Source organism: Corvus brachyrhynchos, unplaced genomic scaffold (assembly GCF_000691975.1).
Source record: "Corvus brachyrhynchos isolate BGI_N302 unplaced genomic scaffold, ASM69197v1 scaffold36, whole genome shotgun sequence".
NCBI lineage: Eukaryota > Metazoa > Chordata > Aves > Passeriformes > Corvidae > Corvus > Corvus brachyrhynchos.
In genome coordinates this window covers 395,093-410,517 of record NW_008238441.1, presented here as the reverse complement: position 1 = coordinate 410,517, position 15,425 = coordinate 395,093, and the positions used below count along the sequence as shown (strand labels likewise).

General features: G+C 41.8%; 1 protein-coding gene across 7 annotated transcripts in view; it reads right to left on the bottom strand.

The window, feature by feature from the left end:
• The window catches only part of IL1RAPL2 (interleukin 1 receptor accessory protein like 2), a 397,232-nt gene that overhangs the window by 25,627 nt on the left and 356,180 nt on the right, over positions 1–15,425 (bottom strand). For all 7 annotated transcript variants that reach the window (XM_017736623.1, XM_017736626.1, XM_017736622.1 and 4 more), the window contains one exon: positions 2,918–3,047. In XM_017736623.1, coding sequence (XP_017592112.1) covers positions 2,918–3,047 — 130 coding nt within the window. The remainder of the gene's footprint in view (positions 1–2,917; positions 3,048–15,425) is intronic.

The following is a 15,425-nucleotide window of genomic DNA, read 5'->3' as shown; positions in this document are numbered from 1 at the left end:
CCGGAATTTGTCTCCTTGAGTAGTATAAGCTTTTCAGGAGAGGGCTGTTGCTTCCATACTTCTCTGAAAAGTACCCAGCACATCAGCCAGGCAGCTATGGGAGTTCTGCCTCTTGCCCCCAACACCCCCTCCTAATAGAAAACAACATCCTCATCTTGTCTAAGCATTTCATAACCATCTGTTGACTACTGTGGGTGATAAATTAATCAGAAGAAGTAAGGCTGCCATTCAAAATGTCTCCATTCACCTCTTTGTATGCCTCTAGCATGAGTTAAACTATTTCTACTTTAAAAATGGACAAGAGAGACAAAACACGGACAAACATACTTTACAAGATTACAAGCATTATGACTATTCTGCAGGGTTGCCTGAAGAAGAAAAAGAAGCAACTCACAGGTGGCTGAGAGAGCAATATTTATGTCTGAAAATACTTTGCCATGGCATAGAGCTGGTGTTGAAATTTGCTGTGGGCTCTTTTGATAATTAGGTACAACTGACAACTCTGCAGACAGGCTTAAAGACTCTGATTCCTTCTTTAATAACTCTGGTTCAATTTACATGACATTTTTATTACTGCTGTGAAAAACCCACCTGGCAAGCAAAGTCTCTTTCTCCTTTCCTCCCACACATGTCTAACACTTGGGGATCTTAATTCAAGGGAAAGCAAGGGGGCAGCTCAGACAGGGGGTCATTGCTTCCAAGTCCTGCAATGCTGATGAGCTACTTTTTATTATGAGGCTTTGTAAAAAGGTCTAATAAAGACTGAGAAGCCCAGAGCTACACAAATACTACTCTTGGCAAAGTGTGCTTACCAAAACCCAGTTTCATGGATTTGATTTGAACAGGAATGCTCAGGTTACACACATCCTTATGTTAGTGCTTTCATGACACCACTGTGAGTGCTAACCATGCACACTGGGGATGGGTGGTTTGTGCTCCTGCACGTCATTAATTTGCAAACCTCAACTCTCATCATACGCAGAAAATCCAGCAACACAAGCGATGGGCATAGTCCAGGGTAAGGACAGCACCAAAAATTCAGAGTGCTACTAAATTTGTGAACTAATTTAAGATAGGGGATGCAGAGTTAAAATGTACCAAAGGAACAGCCAATGGAGTGTCTTGGTCTGGTTGTGACAATTCTGTACTACTCTTAGCTTCTCAAAATGAAATGTCCTGGTAACACCACAGAGAAGCAAACTGATGAAAAAAGGCATCTAACCAGCAAGTTCACCATGGCTCATCAAATTTGAAACACACATAACAATTTTTAAATTCATCAATAAATACAACTGGGTGGAGGGTGTGGGCTGCCTCAGGGCACTGACAGAACAATTAGGGCTGCTTAGTTCCCCTGAAGCAGCACACCTGTAATGGGACACAAAACCAAGAGCTGTTACTGGCAAAAAATCATTTGCAAAAAGTAACCACTTCAGTTGCCACAGCTACTTCTAAATAAAAAAAGGGGTGGACTGAGACACTGCTGGTAATGATACAGTAGGTTTTGAAAAATGTTGTTTTAAATGCTGACAGTGTTTACAGGAGATTAGGTATGTGATAAGGAGCTTTGCTGAAGAGAAGATTCACTGAATTGTGAAGGGTCTGCAAACTGAGTCAAAGCACTTTAGTGGAAAAGCAAGTTGTCACAAATTAATTTGAAACATTAATGTGTAATGAGATGGCACAACAAAGGACAAGTAACAGCCTTTTCAAACTCAGTTTCACTAATATATGTACATAAAGGAAAAGTTTTGAACTGTGCTAAAGCTGGAGTGCTCTTTAAATACAAATCTCAAATTGTCCTGATGCAGAGGGACAACATGACCAAAATCACCCTGTTCATATATATACACACCAGAGAGGACACAATGTCATGAAGTACTGATTACTTACAATGGCAGAAGTTTCCAATAATTGCTTTTTGTGGTCAGAAGCACAAAAGAGGACTGTACAATGGCAGTATAAGATAAATTTAATCTGTGTGCAATTAAGTATATCTTAATAACTAGTGGCTAAGTGGCTGAACTTCAAATTATTGATCAAGTAATAAAGCAAAGGAATCTCTCTCTGCCTGCTCTCTAAAATCACCTTTACAAGAAACAAAAAACTCAGACACGAGATTAAAAAAATGTGCCTTGGAAAGTGAAAAGACCTTGGCTTTCTTTATAAACTATATTTATTGTATCTATAGGAGTTGGGACCACCTTGTCCATAGTATAACCACAACTTAGTCTTTGCTCAAAGAACAATAATCAGGTAATTATTAAGGAAGAGAATAAGGTGCTGTTAGGTGCAAATTCCATGGAAGTTCATAGGGATACAAGTGTGTTTTCTTTACAACTTACATCAAGGGATAACCAGCACCTGGGAAAAAGCCAAGCACAAGTTGGATATTGGACACAGCCACTCCTTTCTCTCCCTTACATGTTAAGCCTGGAGAAACAAATGCTGCTTCTTGAAGGCTCTGGTTAAGGCACACCAAGAGCTGTATCACACACACACAACACATTCAGGAGAAGAAAAAAAGTCTGGTGACTTTGACAGGAGACCATTTGTCTTCAAGATTAACAGTGGTGCTGAAATAGATGTCATCTTGCCAAGGCGGGGTCCGCGGGATGGCTGCAGTGTACAGCACCATTCCCACGTGGGCCTAAAATCAACCCTCGGAACACTCAGGATGCTTCAGCTACCAACCGTCAGGGGAATTTGATAACAGATTTTCAGGCATATACACAAGCTACTCTGTCTTTAGAGTGTACTTGCTACAAAGGAGAGGGAGCAACTCACACAGCCCTGGCTCCAAGTCATCCATCACTCTTTAGACAGAAAACGATTTCCACTTTCAATTAAAAACTTGTCAACCCAACAGGCTTGTGGGACATACAGTATTTTCAATAGCAAATAAACCAAAAAGTACCTGACTTCGCCTTCTCTAATGTGACCTTCTAATTCTTCTATGAATCTTTCCCCTTTCATCCAGTAGATCATGGGGCCTGATTCTCCACTGAATCCAAAGAAAGCTCTGCAGGCCACAGTCAGTGGATTTCCTGAGGACAAAAGGAAGAGAGAAGATTAGAGACTTTGTCATAGATACTAGTGAGAAAATTATTATAAGAAATATCAACACCTTAGATAAACCTCCTTATGAAAAATTGGAGGGGAAAAAAAGAAGGAAAACCATAGGAAAAAGAGTGATGTTGATTTGCATCTACAGGAAATAGCTGTAAAATGAAACTCTGAGGTCGTCCATAATTTAATTTTTCTGAGAAAAATAGTACATGAACAATGAGAAGGTATGGAAATAGTGGCAACATCAGGTGACACCAGACTGGTTGTTAAAAAGAAAAAGGTGACTTCCCTGTCAGACTCCTGGGATCTCTACCAGGACTAGAGATTTATCCCTAAAAGGCAGGTAAATCACTGAATGACTGCTCCTTATCCACCCATAAAAAAAGATGGAAAAATAATTTCTTCCTCACTTAGATAAAAATCAGATCTTAATCAAGTCTTGGGGAGCTGCTCAGAGAGCTTTTAAAGATTCCCAAGAAATACAGGATGCCAGTCTGCACCAACACTGATGTTACTTGTCAACAGGCTTTTGGCAAAGGACCAAACTTCAAAGCATTATTCAAGCAATAGAGTAAAGAACTCTTCCTTTCACCTCTGCAAAGATACTTCCAAAAGAGAGAAAATAAAACTTGGAAATGAGTCAAATTTCTTTTCTCTTCAAGAATTCAGCATTTAGCTGGGTTTTCATTTGGCTACACTTTTAACTGTTCTAGATAGCCCAGGACTGTGCTTACACTGCCAGGACAGATGGCTGTCTGCCTGCAGAAGACAAAAACAAACAAAAACCAAAAAGAACGGAAAAACCTCCAACAAGTCAGGAAATGCAGAATAACCATGCCCATTCCCTCCGTATGCACATACAGCTACTGCACCCACTTTTCTTTGCCTATTTTACTTCACATAGGTGCTCCGGGTTATGGACCAGGGGTAGAGTCAGCAACTTAGATGGGAGGACAGACCTCATTTAATGCCAGTGGAGACTTCTGCTGAATCTTTCAGGGCCTTGATCAAGCACGGAAAGCCTAAATAATGAGTTTTACTGTATTCGAAAGAAATGTTTTATTATTTATTATTCTCCGTGTCAGCAGGAGACTCTCTTGGCTGAAATAGAACAGGCCTACACTTTTCAAGGAGGGGCTAATAATTTGGAGCACGGCACTTGGTTGAACATGGGCTAATGGTTTCCCATGATTGATTTACTGTGCCATAATCAGTCACCTCTTTTCTGCCCAGGAGTGATAACTTGCTGTGTGCACATTCAGAGCATATCAGAGCTGTGTGTTAAAGTGCCTTTGCCTAAACCCACATAGAGCTGTCCTGAGTCAACTACTTGCACTTGTCTATCTATTATTTCAGTGCCCAATTTAAGACATGTCTAAAGAGCCTGATTAGTCAGGAAGCACAGCACTCCCAGCCATGGAAAATCAGCCGCCTTTAAATTATTTCCAAGTCAAGATCCAAAATTACAAGTCCTTTTGAAACATTAGGATACAACAAGAAAAGATTTAAAGGCTGCACTTGAGTCTCTGTTTCTCAAATAGCAAAAGACAAAAATGGAAAATGTTTATCCTGAAAATGTTTTCCAGACTCTTTCATTATCTCCATATTCACGATGAACTCTGGCACCACAGCTGGCCCCTGAACACATGGAGATGCTGGCAGATTACACAACCAGACCAGACACACAAGAAAGAAGAAGGGGTGGATATTCAGTTATCTGCACATCCCACAACACTGACGACCATCAGAAAAAGTTGCAAACTTCACTAACTAATGAAGAATCAGAAACACTTCTAGGCAGACATTTAATTCCACTACAAGCTCACCCAGCCCTGCGAGGTGCTGTGTGTTCTCCACAGTAGAAGGGAGAACTGGAGCCTCTGGCTGTATCCACCTTACCTTTTCCCAACATGCTGAATGCCTGTGTGGTGTGATGTCATTTGTGCTGTTTGTCTTGGAGTCACGATACACATCTTTTTAAATACCACTTGGTGATTCCTAACATATGGCTGCTCAGTCCATGCTTGATATTAATGGAAAAAGGCATTGTAGCAATGTGAAAAAGAAAAGGGATAGACGAGGCCTATCAGCACTGACAGTATTTGCTCTTTTCCTGGCACACCAGGCTGGATGTTAAGTGTAACAGGCAAAATATCTTACACAGTGTGCTTTTCCTCAAACCAGCAGATTTTTACTTAAAAAACAAGCCCTGATAAATGAAAATATTCCAAGGTGAGACTAAGATTTCTATACATGCAGAGTAAATACCCAGAGGTAATAATGTCTGGTTTGAAGAAATAAGTTATCTACACAGATAGGAAAACCTAAAAACCCCAGCTGCTGGTAGACAGCTTCTGTAATAAATAAACCCAATATAAAGCATCAGGAGCCTTTACCATGACAACCTGCATGCTCTGAATGTGCCTGGGCAGATCTATTTCCTAGCTTTGCCACCAGGGAAACAAGCAAAATAAACTAATACCATGAATGGGAAAATCTGGAGTGAGTTTGTATTCTCAGCTCAAAGTTTGGTACCACACCCCATAGTCCATCTCACCTGCAAACCCATCACTGATTAGAGGGTGGCATAAAACACTTTTTCTCATGGAACAACTAATTTTTATCTCAGTAGCAGAATGAGTCAGGTCTGGGTTGACCTGATCAGTCCTGGAGTGGAAAGAACTTGGACCTTGACTTCAAGGTCCCATCCAAACTCAAATTCTCACTCACTGTTCTGATACTCCTCAAGACGGTAAGGACATCTCACTCTTCTATAGCTGTCTGAAATAGCTTCTGGTTTATATCTCTCATCACTCCTTTTGACTCTGGAAGTGGGACACCATCAGAAAGGTAACACTGACTTCCTTGCAGAACTTCCTTGCTTCACCTCCACAAATCAGCCTCCATATGGAAAGTAAGAGTAATTTCTCTTCTGCTGCTGTATTACCACACAGCTACAGCAGCAAGCTGTTACTACTGGTTTTCAGGAACTTTAACCAATTCCCATTCAAAAAGGAACATGGCTTGTTTCACTACATTGCCCCCCAAATACCACAATACTAAAAATGAGGCTGAATTCTGTGGTCCCTAAATGCATCCTTGAATATGTGGAGAAACAGGCACTGAGCATGGAAAGTACCCTTTTGCAGGTCCTGGTTTTAGGGCTGGCTTCAAGCCATGCAATATTACACTGAGCCACAGTTCCAGGCAGAAGGGACTAGTAGGTAATTTATAACTCCAACAATTCATCTTGTGTAAGGCCCAAACTTTCGCACATCATTACTGCTATTCTGCATGACCTTCAGTAATTCCACTACTAACTGGTCTTATTAAGAAATATTCCCCTTGCATCATTTAATGAACAACATCAAAATTCCTAGAATGAATAGTATCCTAAAAGTTTTCCATTTACAGATGGATTCTGTTTAGATCTGATAGACATTTCAGATGCCTTTTTACTTAATAAAATACTTTGCTGAAGAACAGAGAAAATTATTAGTGAATTTCTAAAGAATAAACACTTAAGGGAGCGTTTGAAGAAACAAGGAAAGAAAGTAGAAAAGCTCGTTTGCAGACATCACTGAGTCTTCTGCTTTGCTGGGGTCTCCTTGATACAGTTAAGCACCAGGTTCGGCAGAAGTCTCTACTTTAGCTTTTCTCCCTGTCAGTCAGACAGGCTTGTTGCAAACTCCCAGCTGATAAGACACAACCACTGGAAGTAAAAAATTTTATTGCTGAATCTTAATGTACAATTTTCACCTGTCCATTTCCACAATAAATCTGCATGAACTCTACCATACATTCAAGCAGCTTTTTTTTTTCTGACAAAGAGAATTCCACAGAAATGCAATTACTCAAGCAAAAGAGCTGCCTGATGGTGGTAGGAGTATTGGCTAATGATGGAAAAAGGGTCTGCAAAGGAATTTAGTCAGGAATGGTTCGGAATGTGCTTAATGCAAGGCCAACGTGCTTTGACAGAGAATAACAAATTCTGCAGCACAGTTTCTCTTGAATGACACATGCTCCAAGCATAAAGTAAATGAAGCTTAAAATACCTAAAAGTTGTTTCTGTCTTTTAAAAACTTAAATGCCAAGGCTGGATGACTGACCAGCATGGAAGACAAAGGCTCTTCACATCTGGCTTATGCCAAGGCATTTTTTGGGATTTTTTTTTTTTTTAAATGCAGATTGATAGTTTGCTCTTTTTCACTTGTTTTGCACAAGCAGGTATATTTTGTGGCTTTGAAGCCCGCATCACAGAATGTGCTTCCAGCAAACCATACCTTCACTCATGGAGCACATCATCTGAGAGCACCCCCATCAAGCAGCCAAAGTCATCTGTGAATCCCTGGGTGCTATGTTTTTTCCGATGGCTTGAAACATGGATTGTTTTTCCTTTTCTTTTGCATTTTTGTGCCAGATAAAACACTGCTCTCAACAAGCCTGAACTGAAGTAGATGAGCCTTCCCAGCTAGTGGCAGAACTGACTGAAAGTGCCAAAGGCCTCCTTTTGTACTAAGAAATACCAAAGGTCAGTCCTGCACACGTTGCTAGCTGGATTTACATCTTCCACTCCAATGGGGTGCTAATCCACTGCAGTATCACTGCTTTCATCTACTGCAGGGCTGGGTGCTGCATACACATGGAAGGGAAGATGAGTGTGCAGTGCTGCCATCAAAAAGTCATTCCATCACTCCAAGTCCCTCTTATCGATGTACATGCATCTTGTAGCTCCTCTCTGATAATGGTGCTTGTGTTCTATCGCCTCTCTGATAATGGTGCTTGTGTCTCTTTCCCTGTAAGACTAGGAGAGAACTATGAGTGCTACCAAAGGAACAGCTTCCCACTCGACATATGCAGATGTTTTGCAGGCGCTTCATGGGCTTTGTTTCCTTCATTTGCTGAGACAGAGGACAAGAAAGGCGAGTTACTTATCACTTCTCAGTAAGTGTATTCTGCAGGCTGTCTGTAGAACCGAAGCTGACTTTCCAGGCTGCGAGGTCACCATGTCACTGACAAGAACATTATTGTTCTAATGTGCTTTACAAGTGCTAGAAAGTGGCCAAAGAGCAGCAGAGTAATTTAAATTCCCCTGGCAAGGCAGGCTGGTTTGTATACAACCCTGAAGTAAAGAACACATTTCCTTTTCTTTCAGAAGGACATCCTGGATAAGAAGATATGGGAGACAGAGCTTATGCCCACAATTTATTCACAAAACAAATGCCAGAGGCAACACAGACCTTGACTCATGAAAAACAATCTCTGTGTGTGGTAGCTTCTATCCAATTAGCAGAGAATGTCAACTGTGCCTTGCAAGGACATCCTCTGAGCTGCTCTCCTGTGCTGAGCAGTGACTGCAAAGCCAGCAGTGCATGGAGGGGGTGCAGGCCAGCCCAAACCATGGCCCTAGCTTGGCTGGCTGACACTGGGCACCAGGATGAGATGCTGGGATTGTGAGGGTGGCCACAGCAGCAAATGGTGCCCACTCAAGGTCACTCTTGCAATCGGAGCCCAGCCCTGTGGCTGAGCTGCTAAGCACTAAACCTCTGCTCACCAGTGTCCTAGAGTAGTCAGGAGTATTTGGCAGGGCAGCTGAAGCTGTGCTTGGGCTTTGCTTGTGTCATCCAGCTCAGCTGATTACCTGTTTCCCAGTTCCCTCTCAATACAGACCTGCAGTACCACTCATGCATCAGGGGCTTCAGCCTCTGTTCCTCTCATCTGCTTAGGTGGCACTGAAATTCTTCACAGATTTATCCACTACTGAATTTAGGCAAACCTCCACAAAACCCACAGATAAATTATCCCTTATTTTCCCCATACCATATCCCAGCATCACTGGATCAGAAGTTCCATGTTTTGTTTCGTTCAACAAGATTAATAAAGACAGTGCTAATTACTGTACCTGGGCTTCTCTTCCCTCCTCTTTTACCTGGATATTCTACAGAATACAGGCCTAGCTGTGTGCTAAACCATGTTATCCCATTTAGGTAAAAGTCTCCTGAAGCTTAGTGACTAGTTTGAGAATTACTGGATTCAATGAAAATAAAACATACTCAAACCAAATTATTTTCCCTCATCAAAAAACCCATAATTACAGAAAATCCTACAATATTTCAAAATTCTATTCCAGCAGCCAGTAGATTCACAACTGGATATGAGCCTTCCAAACATCTGCATAATTAAAGCTCAGCCAGGAATTAATGAACTGAAAACATTTTAAAGAAAATTAAGAAACTTGCTTTGGATAGTGATAATAATTGCCTTAATAAGATAAATTAATAGTGAAATCAAACCTAACTAGCCTCCAGACATTAATTTCATAACAGTTTAAGAGCATTTGAAAGCACACCCATATAATATATATATTTTATTAGATTTAGGCTCCAAGTTTCTAAAATAAGCAGACTAAAGGAGGTGCTCTTCCCCTAAGCAAGGCCCTATGCTATGAGCTGCACATGCAGCCACTACAGTAATATTCTGGCAGCTGTAATGATGTATAGGAAAAATAAATGGCAGTAGTACATAACTTAGAGTAAGTTGGCTCTTCACTCATATAAGAACTTTTTGACGAAGGCAAGTCTCTGTCAATAAAAAAAAAGAGACTGGCAAAAACTTTGACAAGAAAAATGCAAGAGATCTTTAGGTCTTTTTTTTGTCCTCTGTAGTTTACGATCTTAATTTTAACTTTCTTTCTTGCTCTGCTCTTTTTTCTTATGCCCTGAGACATCACAAAACACACAGCCATGAGATATTTGTGCTTTTCTGTCTCACTCAAGTGAGCAAATAGCATATATAAAAAGTAGGATAAAAATAACACCAACAGCAAGCAGCAAAACTCCAAGCATGAAACAAAGCAACTAAGCCTCTAGACAGTTTGTTGCCAAGATCACAAGTCAACGCATTTGCTGTAATTCCATACAGCTCCAACCATTGCTAATTTAAATCACAAAATCACGAGCCACTGCAAGAGCTGCTTGTAGACTTGGCTATTGACTGTAGCTCCCACAAAGAGAGAAAAACAAAACCAAGAAACACACACAAGGCTGAAATGTTGCTGATAAAAATTTATCAGATGTTCCAAAAATGAATCAATCAAAGCAAAATCACCTGGAGAAGTTTAAAAAAAAAAGAAAAAAAAAAAAATCCAGAAAAACATTGCAACTGCTACCTCTTCCCCTTGCCCCCCAAAAAAGTTAACCTCAACTAAATCCTGTAAAATCATTTATCCCATTTTCAGACCTGCTTTGGGGTCAGAATTTAAAATCTTAGTCATTGAGAGCAGAGGTGTAACTGAAAGTCAAGGATTTTAGCTTTTCAGTTGCTCACTTACAATGAAGACAGATGCTTAGTGGGATTTCCAGAAGCAGCTTGACAGCTGCCTAGTGGGACTTCCAGAAGCAGCTTGACAGCTGCCTTGTGCTGGCTTTAACTTGTGTTCAATGCTGAGGTCCTTCTGAATATCTCATTTCTGTGCATCTTGAGGTACAGAAACATTATTTAACAGAAATTCCCTGAAGGTATCTGGAAAATGCCCCCTTGGTGGTGGGGTTCCAAGGGCTGGGGCAGCCCAATCACAGCAAAGCAGTGATATCCAGAATAAGGTGAACTAAGCAGACAGTGTGATGGAACAAATCACCTCTCTCTGGCCCAGGCATGCTAAAAAAGGGTGAGATGTGGTAGCCTGTTAACCCCCTGATTCTGTGATGCCACGTTCCCCCTGCTCCCTGCCCTTGCCTTGGCCACTCCCTCGGTTTCTCCCTATTGGTTCCTGTACCCCAACCCCGCCCAGGGACCGCCCCTGGGCCCCTGACAAAACCACCCCACACCCAAACCACGAGGTCTCTCTCTCTTGCCGCTGAGGGTGCCCAGACAAGATGTGAATAAAGCCATCTTACCACCCTCACGGGAGACCCTTCTCTACTTCTTTGATCACCACTGTGTTGTAATGCTGCTAGCTGCTGGAGCCAGATCGAGGAGCTGTCTGAAATGGACTCCGGGATGTGACTGGTCGCATGGCCCTAGGTAACCCTCGCTGTACTCACAGGGAGCTGCAGCCTGCTAGGCAGAGTCAAGCGGTTACAACACATGCCCTCATGCCATCACAGCCATCATTTCTCCCACTGCTCTGAGAGAAGAGCAGGAATTATTCAGGGAACACTTGCTTCCTTAGATTACTGTCCCACGGTGAGAAAGAGGAACATCCAACTATTTATTTGAGCTACAAAGAGATGGACCACAAAGAGATGCTCCTGTCTCCTCACATTAATCTGCTGGCTCGAGGGGGAGGAGGATCCTATCCCTCACATTGCTGCTTCTTGCCAGCTTCAGGAGTTTCCAACTCTCCAGCTTGACCCTGAATTGAATTTTCTATGGATGTTTTTGTGTTACATTTCAGTTTCCTGAGCAAGTACCTCTTGATCTTCTTGGGGAGAAAAGAGGATGAAATCTAGCATCTCTTTCTAGAGAGTAACCTGGCTTCAAAGTGAAGAAAGTACATGGAGGGGTCATCCTAACTGAGTACTATTGCCACCAATGTGGCCAAAATCTGAACGCACATGAGTATGTACTGGGTATCCAGCCACACATCTGGGTAGTCCCCACTTAGGAGGCAGTGGGTACAATCAAGGTTGCCAAGGAAACCAGCTGCAGGCAGCAGCAGACTGAAGAAATCACACTAAACCTCTTCCAACTTCTGTATTGACTTTTAAAAAAATGATAAACACCCCTAAGACATTGACTATAGGATGCATAATTCTTCACTGAGAAAGAACAAAGCAAATGCAAGCTTTTGCTTCATGCTATTGATGCCCTGCCCTTATAACAAAGTGACACTTTTGTATGCCTGAATCTAAAGAGTCACCTGGGGTATTTTCATAGTTTGTGACTGTTCACTCAACTCCTGCTTGGATTTTGGCTACCACAGCTCATGCTAAGGCCTGATATATGGTGGGATCAGCACCATGAGGTCAACGACAGAGCAGGAGAGGTGGCCAGACAGAGGCCACCACGTATTATTATCACCTCATGTATTATTATCACCTCAAAATGCTGTCTCTGTTTTGCCACTATCCTTTGTTTGGCAGTTCCCTCAGAATCCATTAACTTACGGAAATGGTATAGACCAAAACTCCAAGCTGGAGGGTATAAAACATCAGTTTGCCCAAATAGCATTTGAAGCTGATCCAAGAGCAGCTAGACTGCTGACGCTTCCATAGTTCCTGCAATGAATATACAGGGAACACCCACAACTTGATGGAGGAGGAATGATGAGCACTCTCACTGTCAGGCAGGGTAAGTGCATGACATTGCAAATTAGCCAGTGCAAATGGGTAGTAAGTTCTGTATAAGTGGATTTACATAATAAACTTATTTGGGCAAAAAGGGGATTGAGACCTTTTGTCATGTTTCTTTATTGTATTTCTTAATTAGCCTACGAAACAAAGTTTAAATAATAGAGTATGTTGCTCTGTAAATTTGGAAGGTCTGAATGGACTGTGACATCAGTTTTGTAAAAATATACTGATAAAAAGCCTAGTTCTCCCTGAACAGCTTACTAATATCTCTGTAGTGCCCTGCAGCAGGCATGTAGGGCCAGAAAAGTTTGTGCGGTTAACAGAGTATCACCTTGATGCAGGTATTTTGATGTTAGCCAAGTCCTTTCCTCTCTCTGCTGCCATGGTCCTGATAGTGCAGGAGAAAGGGATGGGAGGGCTAAGAAAAGGATGCAGATACAAAAGGCAGCAACTGCTGCAAACTTCTTACTTCCCAGCCTTCCTAACACAAATCAAATGCAGTGCTGGGTCCTGGTCAGGGGGATGAAAAGACCGATGTCAATCACCTCTGATAATGAATTAACCACAACTGTCACCTCACTTGGCCTCAGTTGTGCAGGTGGCCTCTCATCCATAGGGGACAGGACTTGCCATGGCTCATGATAAGATGATGCAAGTTCCTACTTCCCTGCACAATGGGACCACCAGGGACACAGCCACCAAGATCACCCAAACAAGAATCTACAACTGACTGATGTGCTAAAAACTCAGTAAATGCCCATACATTTTGCTGAATAGGGAGAAGGCTCCCTGTTGATTAAATTTAAGCACATATTTAAGTGCCATGCTGAGTAAGGGCAACAGTGAGTTCTAAAGAAAGACTATATTTACAAAAAAGATTAAAAAATAAAAACAATATCCACAGAGCAATGTTTTCTCCAAGCGAACTCCAGTAAATAATTCCCATTTATCATTTATTTAAATTTAGAAATAACATTCAGGGAGAGTAGGAAAGTAAAACAGTTCAATAAATACAACCTGTACTTTGCTTATTGAGTGAATCAATATTGTTCGTCGGTTGTCCAATAAAGAACTAACAGGAAAGTTCAATCTCTTAAAATTTGCAAAAATTAAAGGGCACATTTTTTTAGTCCTTTTTGTTAAAAATAAAAAAGTCATGATAAAAACCCAAACAAATAGCATTAAGGTGGACAGTATTTTTAAAAATGTCAATCGCACAGAAAACTCACAGATTTACATTATTTTTTTCCTGGTTGTTTGGTTGGTTTTTGGTGTTTGGAGCTTTTTCCCCCCAAACCTTAGGTTAAGAATTTTTTAACCAACACACGAGACCTACAAAAGGGACTTAAGGATGCAACAATCAAATGTTACAAATTCAGACAAATTCTCAGAGTTAAAACTACCTCTTTTTAAAGAGATATAGTGACATCTCCTTGTGCTCAGTAATTTGAGACACAATCTATCCCATCAGCAATTGAAAAGGACCTCGTTATTTTTTCTGTAACAGATGTGATTTACAGAAGTCAAAGCACTAATTGCCCTAAACCTGCTAGCAGTGAGGACTCAGATTTACCCTAAGCCTCTTGCCTTGCATTCAGCTGATGGTATTCACATTAACCACATATTAAATTTAATTTTAGTTGCACAGGAATCTAATAGTCTCATTTTTCCCTAGGTGAGTGCCAAACCATGAAGCCTGTAACTCAGAACTCCTAAATTCTGCCCCATCACCTTTTTTTCCCCCTGGATCTTTGCACACAGTGAAGGCAAAATCCATGGTTTCAACTTCCCCGTATCTACCTAATTTACCCCCATTCCCAATATTGCTGATTGACAATAATTCAGAACACTCCAAAAATTAAAAAAACCAAACAATCAACCAACCCCCCCCCACTTCCCTGGCCCAAGCTGAAACTTCTGCAAAGGGGAATTGTCTTTAAATTCATGGTGATGAGATACCACTGGCTTGCAGAAAAAAGTGGGAATTCCAAGACTGAGCAGGGAAATCACTCAACAACTGCAAAATTCTGCTGGATAAACAAAGAAAGAAAGATGTCTCTGCAAGGACTAACACTGGCCTTCTGATCACAGCAAAAGGATGATAACAGTGCCTTTGGCTCACTGCATCAGAGGAGCAGGGGCCAGCTCTGCTTTGAGAGGGGGCAACTGAAACCAAGGCAAGCTACAGATACAGACCTGTCTGGATGGCACCAGCTTGTCCTACTCGCCACCAGCATGGGATAAAGCAAAGTCCACATCTCATGTGCTTGTGGGACTACACTGTGAGAGAGGGGAGCACAAATTCACCCGAAGGTGGTCCCATTGCCTTGCAATTTCCCAGGTGGCCACACGGCTTGGTTGTGGATTCCCCAAGGCTATGGCAAATGGCACTAACAGGTCATACTGCGAGATGAAAGTGGGCTCAGAGCAAGAGATCCTTAGACCTCAATCTGATATGCAAAGCACATGCATGTTTAAGAAACCTTTTTTTGAAAGAATAAAACCCCCAAAATCTATTAAATAAATAAATGTCCTTCATCTCTACCTGCATCCCCCTAGCAGCTCTTGGGGAGAGGCCTGTCGTGTCTTCTCTAGACTTGCAGGAAGATGTTATGAATTTGAGTCTGAGATCTACTGAGAAGAGGGAAGCTATATACCCTGCTGTGGGGAACTCAGTGTGAATTTCCATCTGTGAAAGCCTTGTTATAAGCACATGTTTATTCAGAGCAATCTCCTGAGGATTTAGTGTAAACCTACGTGGTTGATCTCAAAAATACCATCTGCTCTTCAAACCCAAAGGGGAATCAGGAAATAGGGGCCCTTTGCCTACCATGTTCACAGTGCTGTCAGCCCTGTTATGCACAGCAGCAAAGCCTGAGTGACCTCCTGTCTGGCCCAGGTAAAAATTCAAGCCTGTTCTTTACTCCAGCATCTGGAAGCAGCTGTGCCAGAGCACTCTGCACACAATGCTGGATCCCACAGAAAGCAACTTTGATTTTATAGAGTCCTAGAGCTTCAGAATGCCCCCCCCCCCCCCCCATCTTGCCCCCAGTGGGGTTTGGT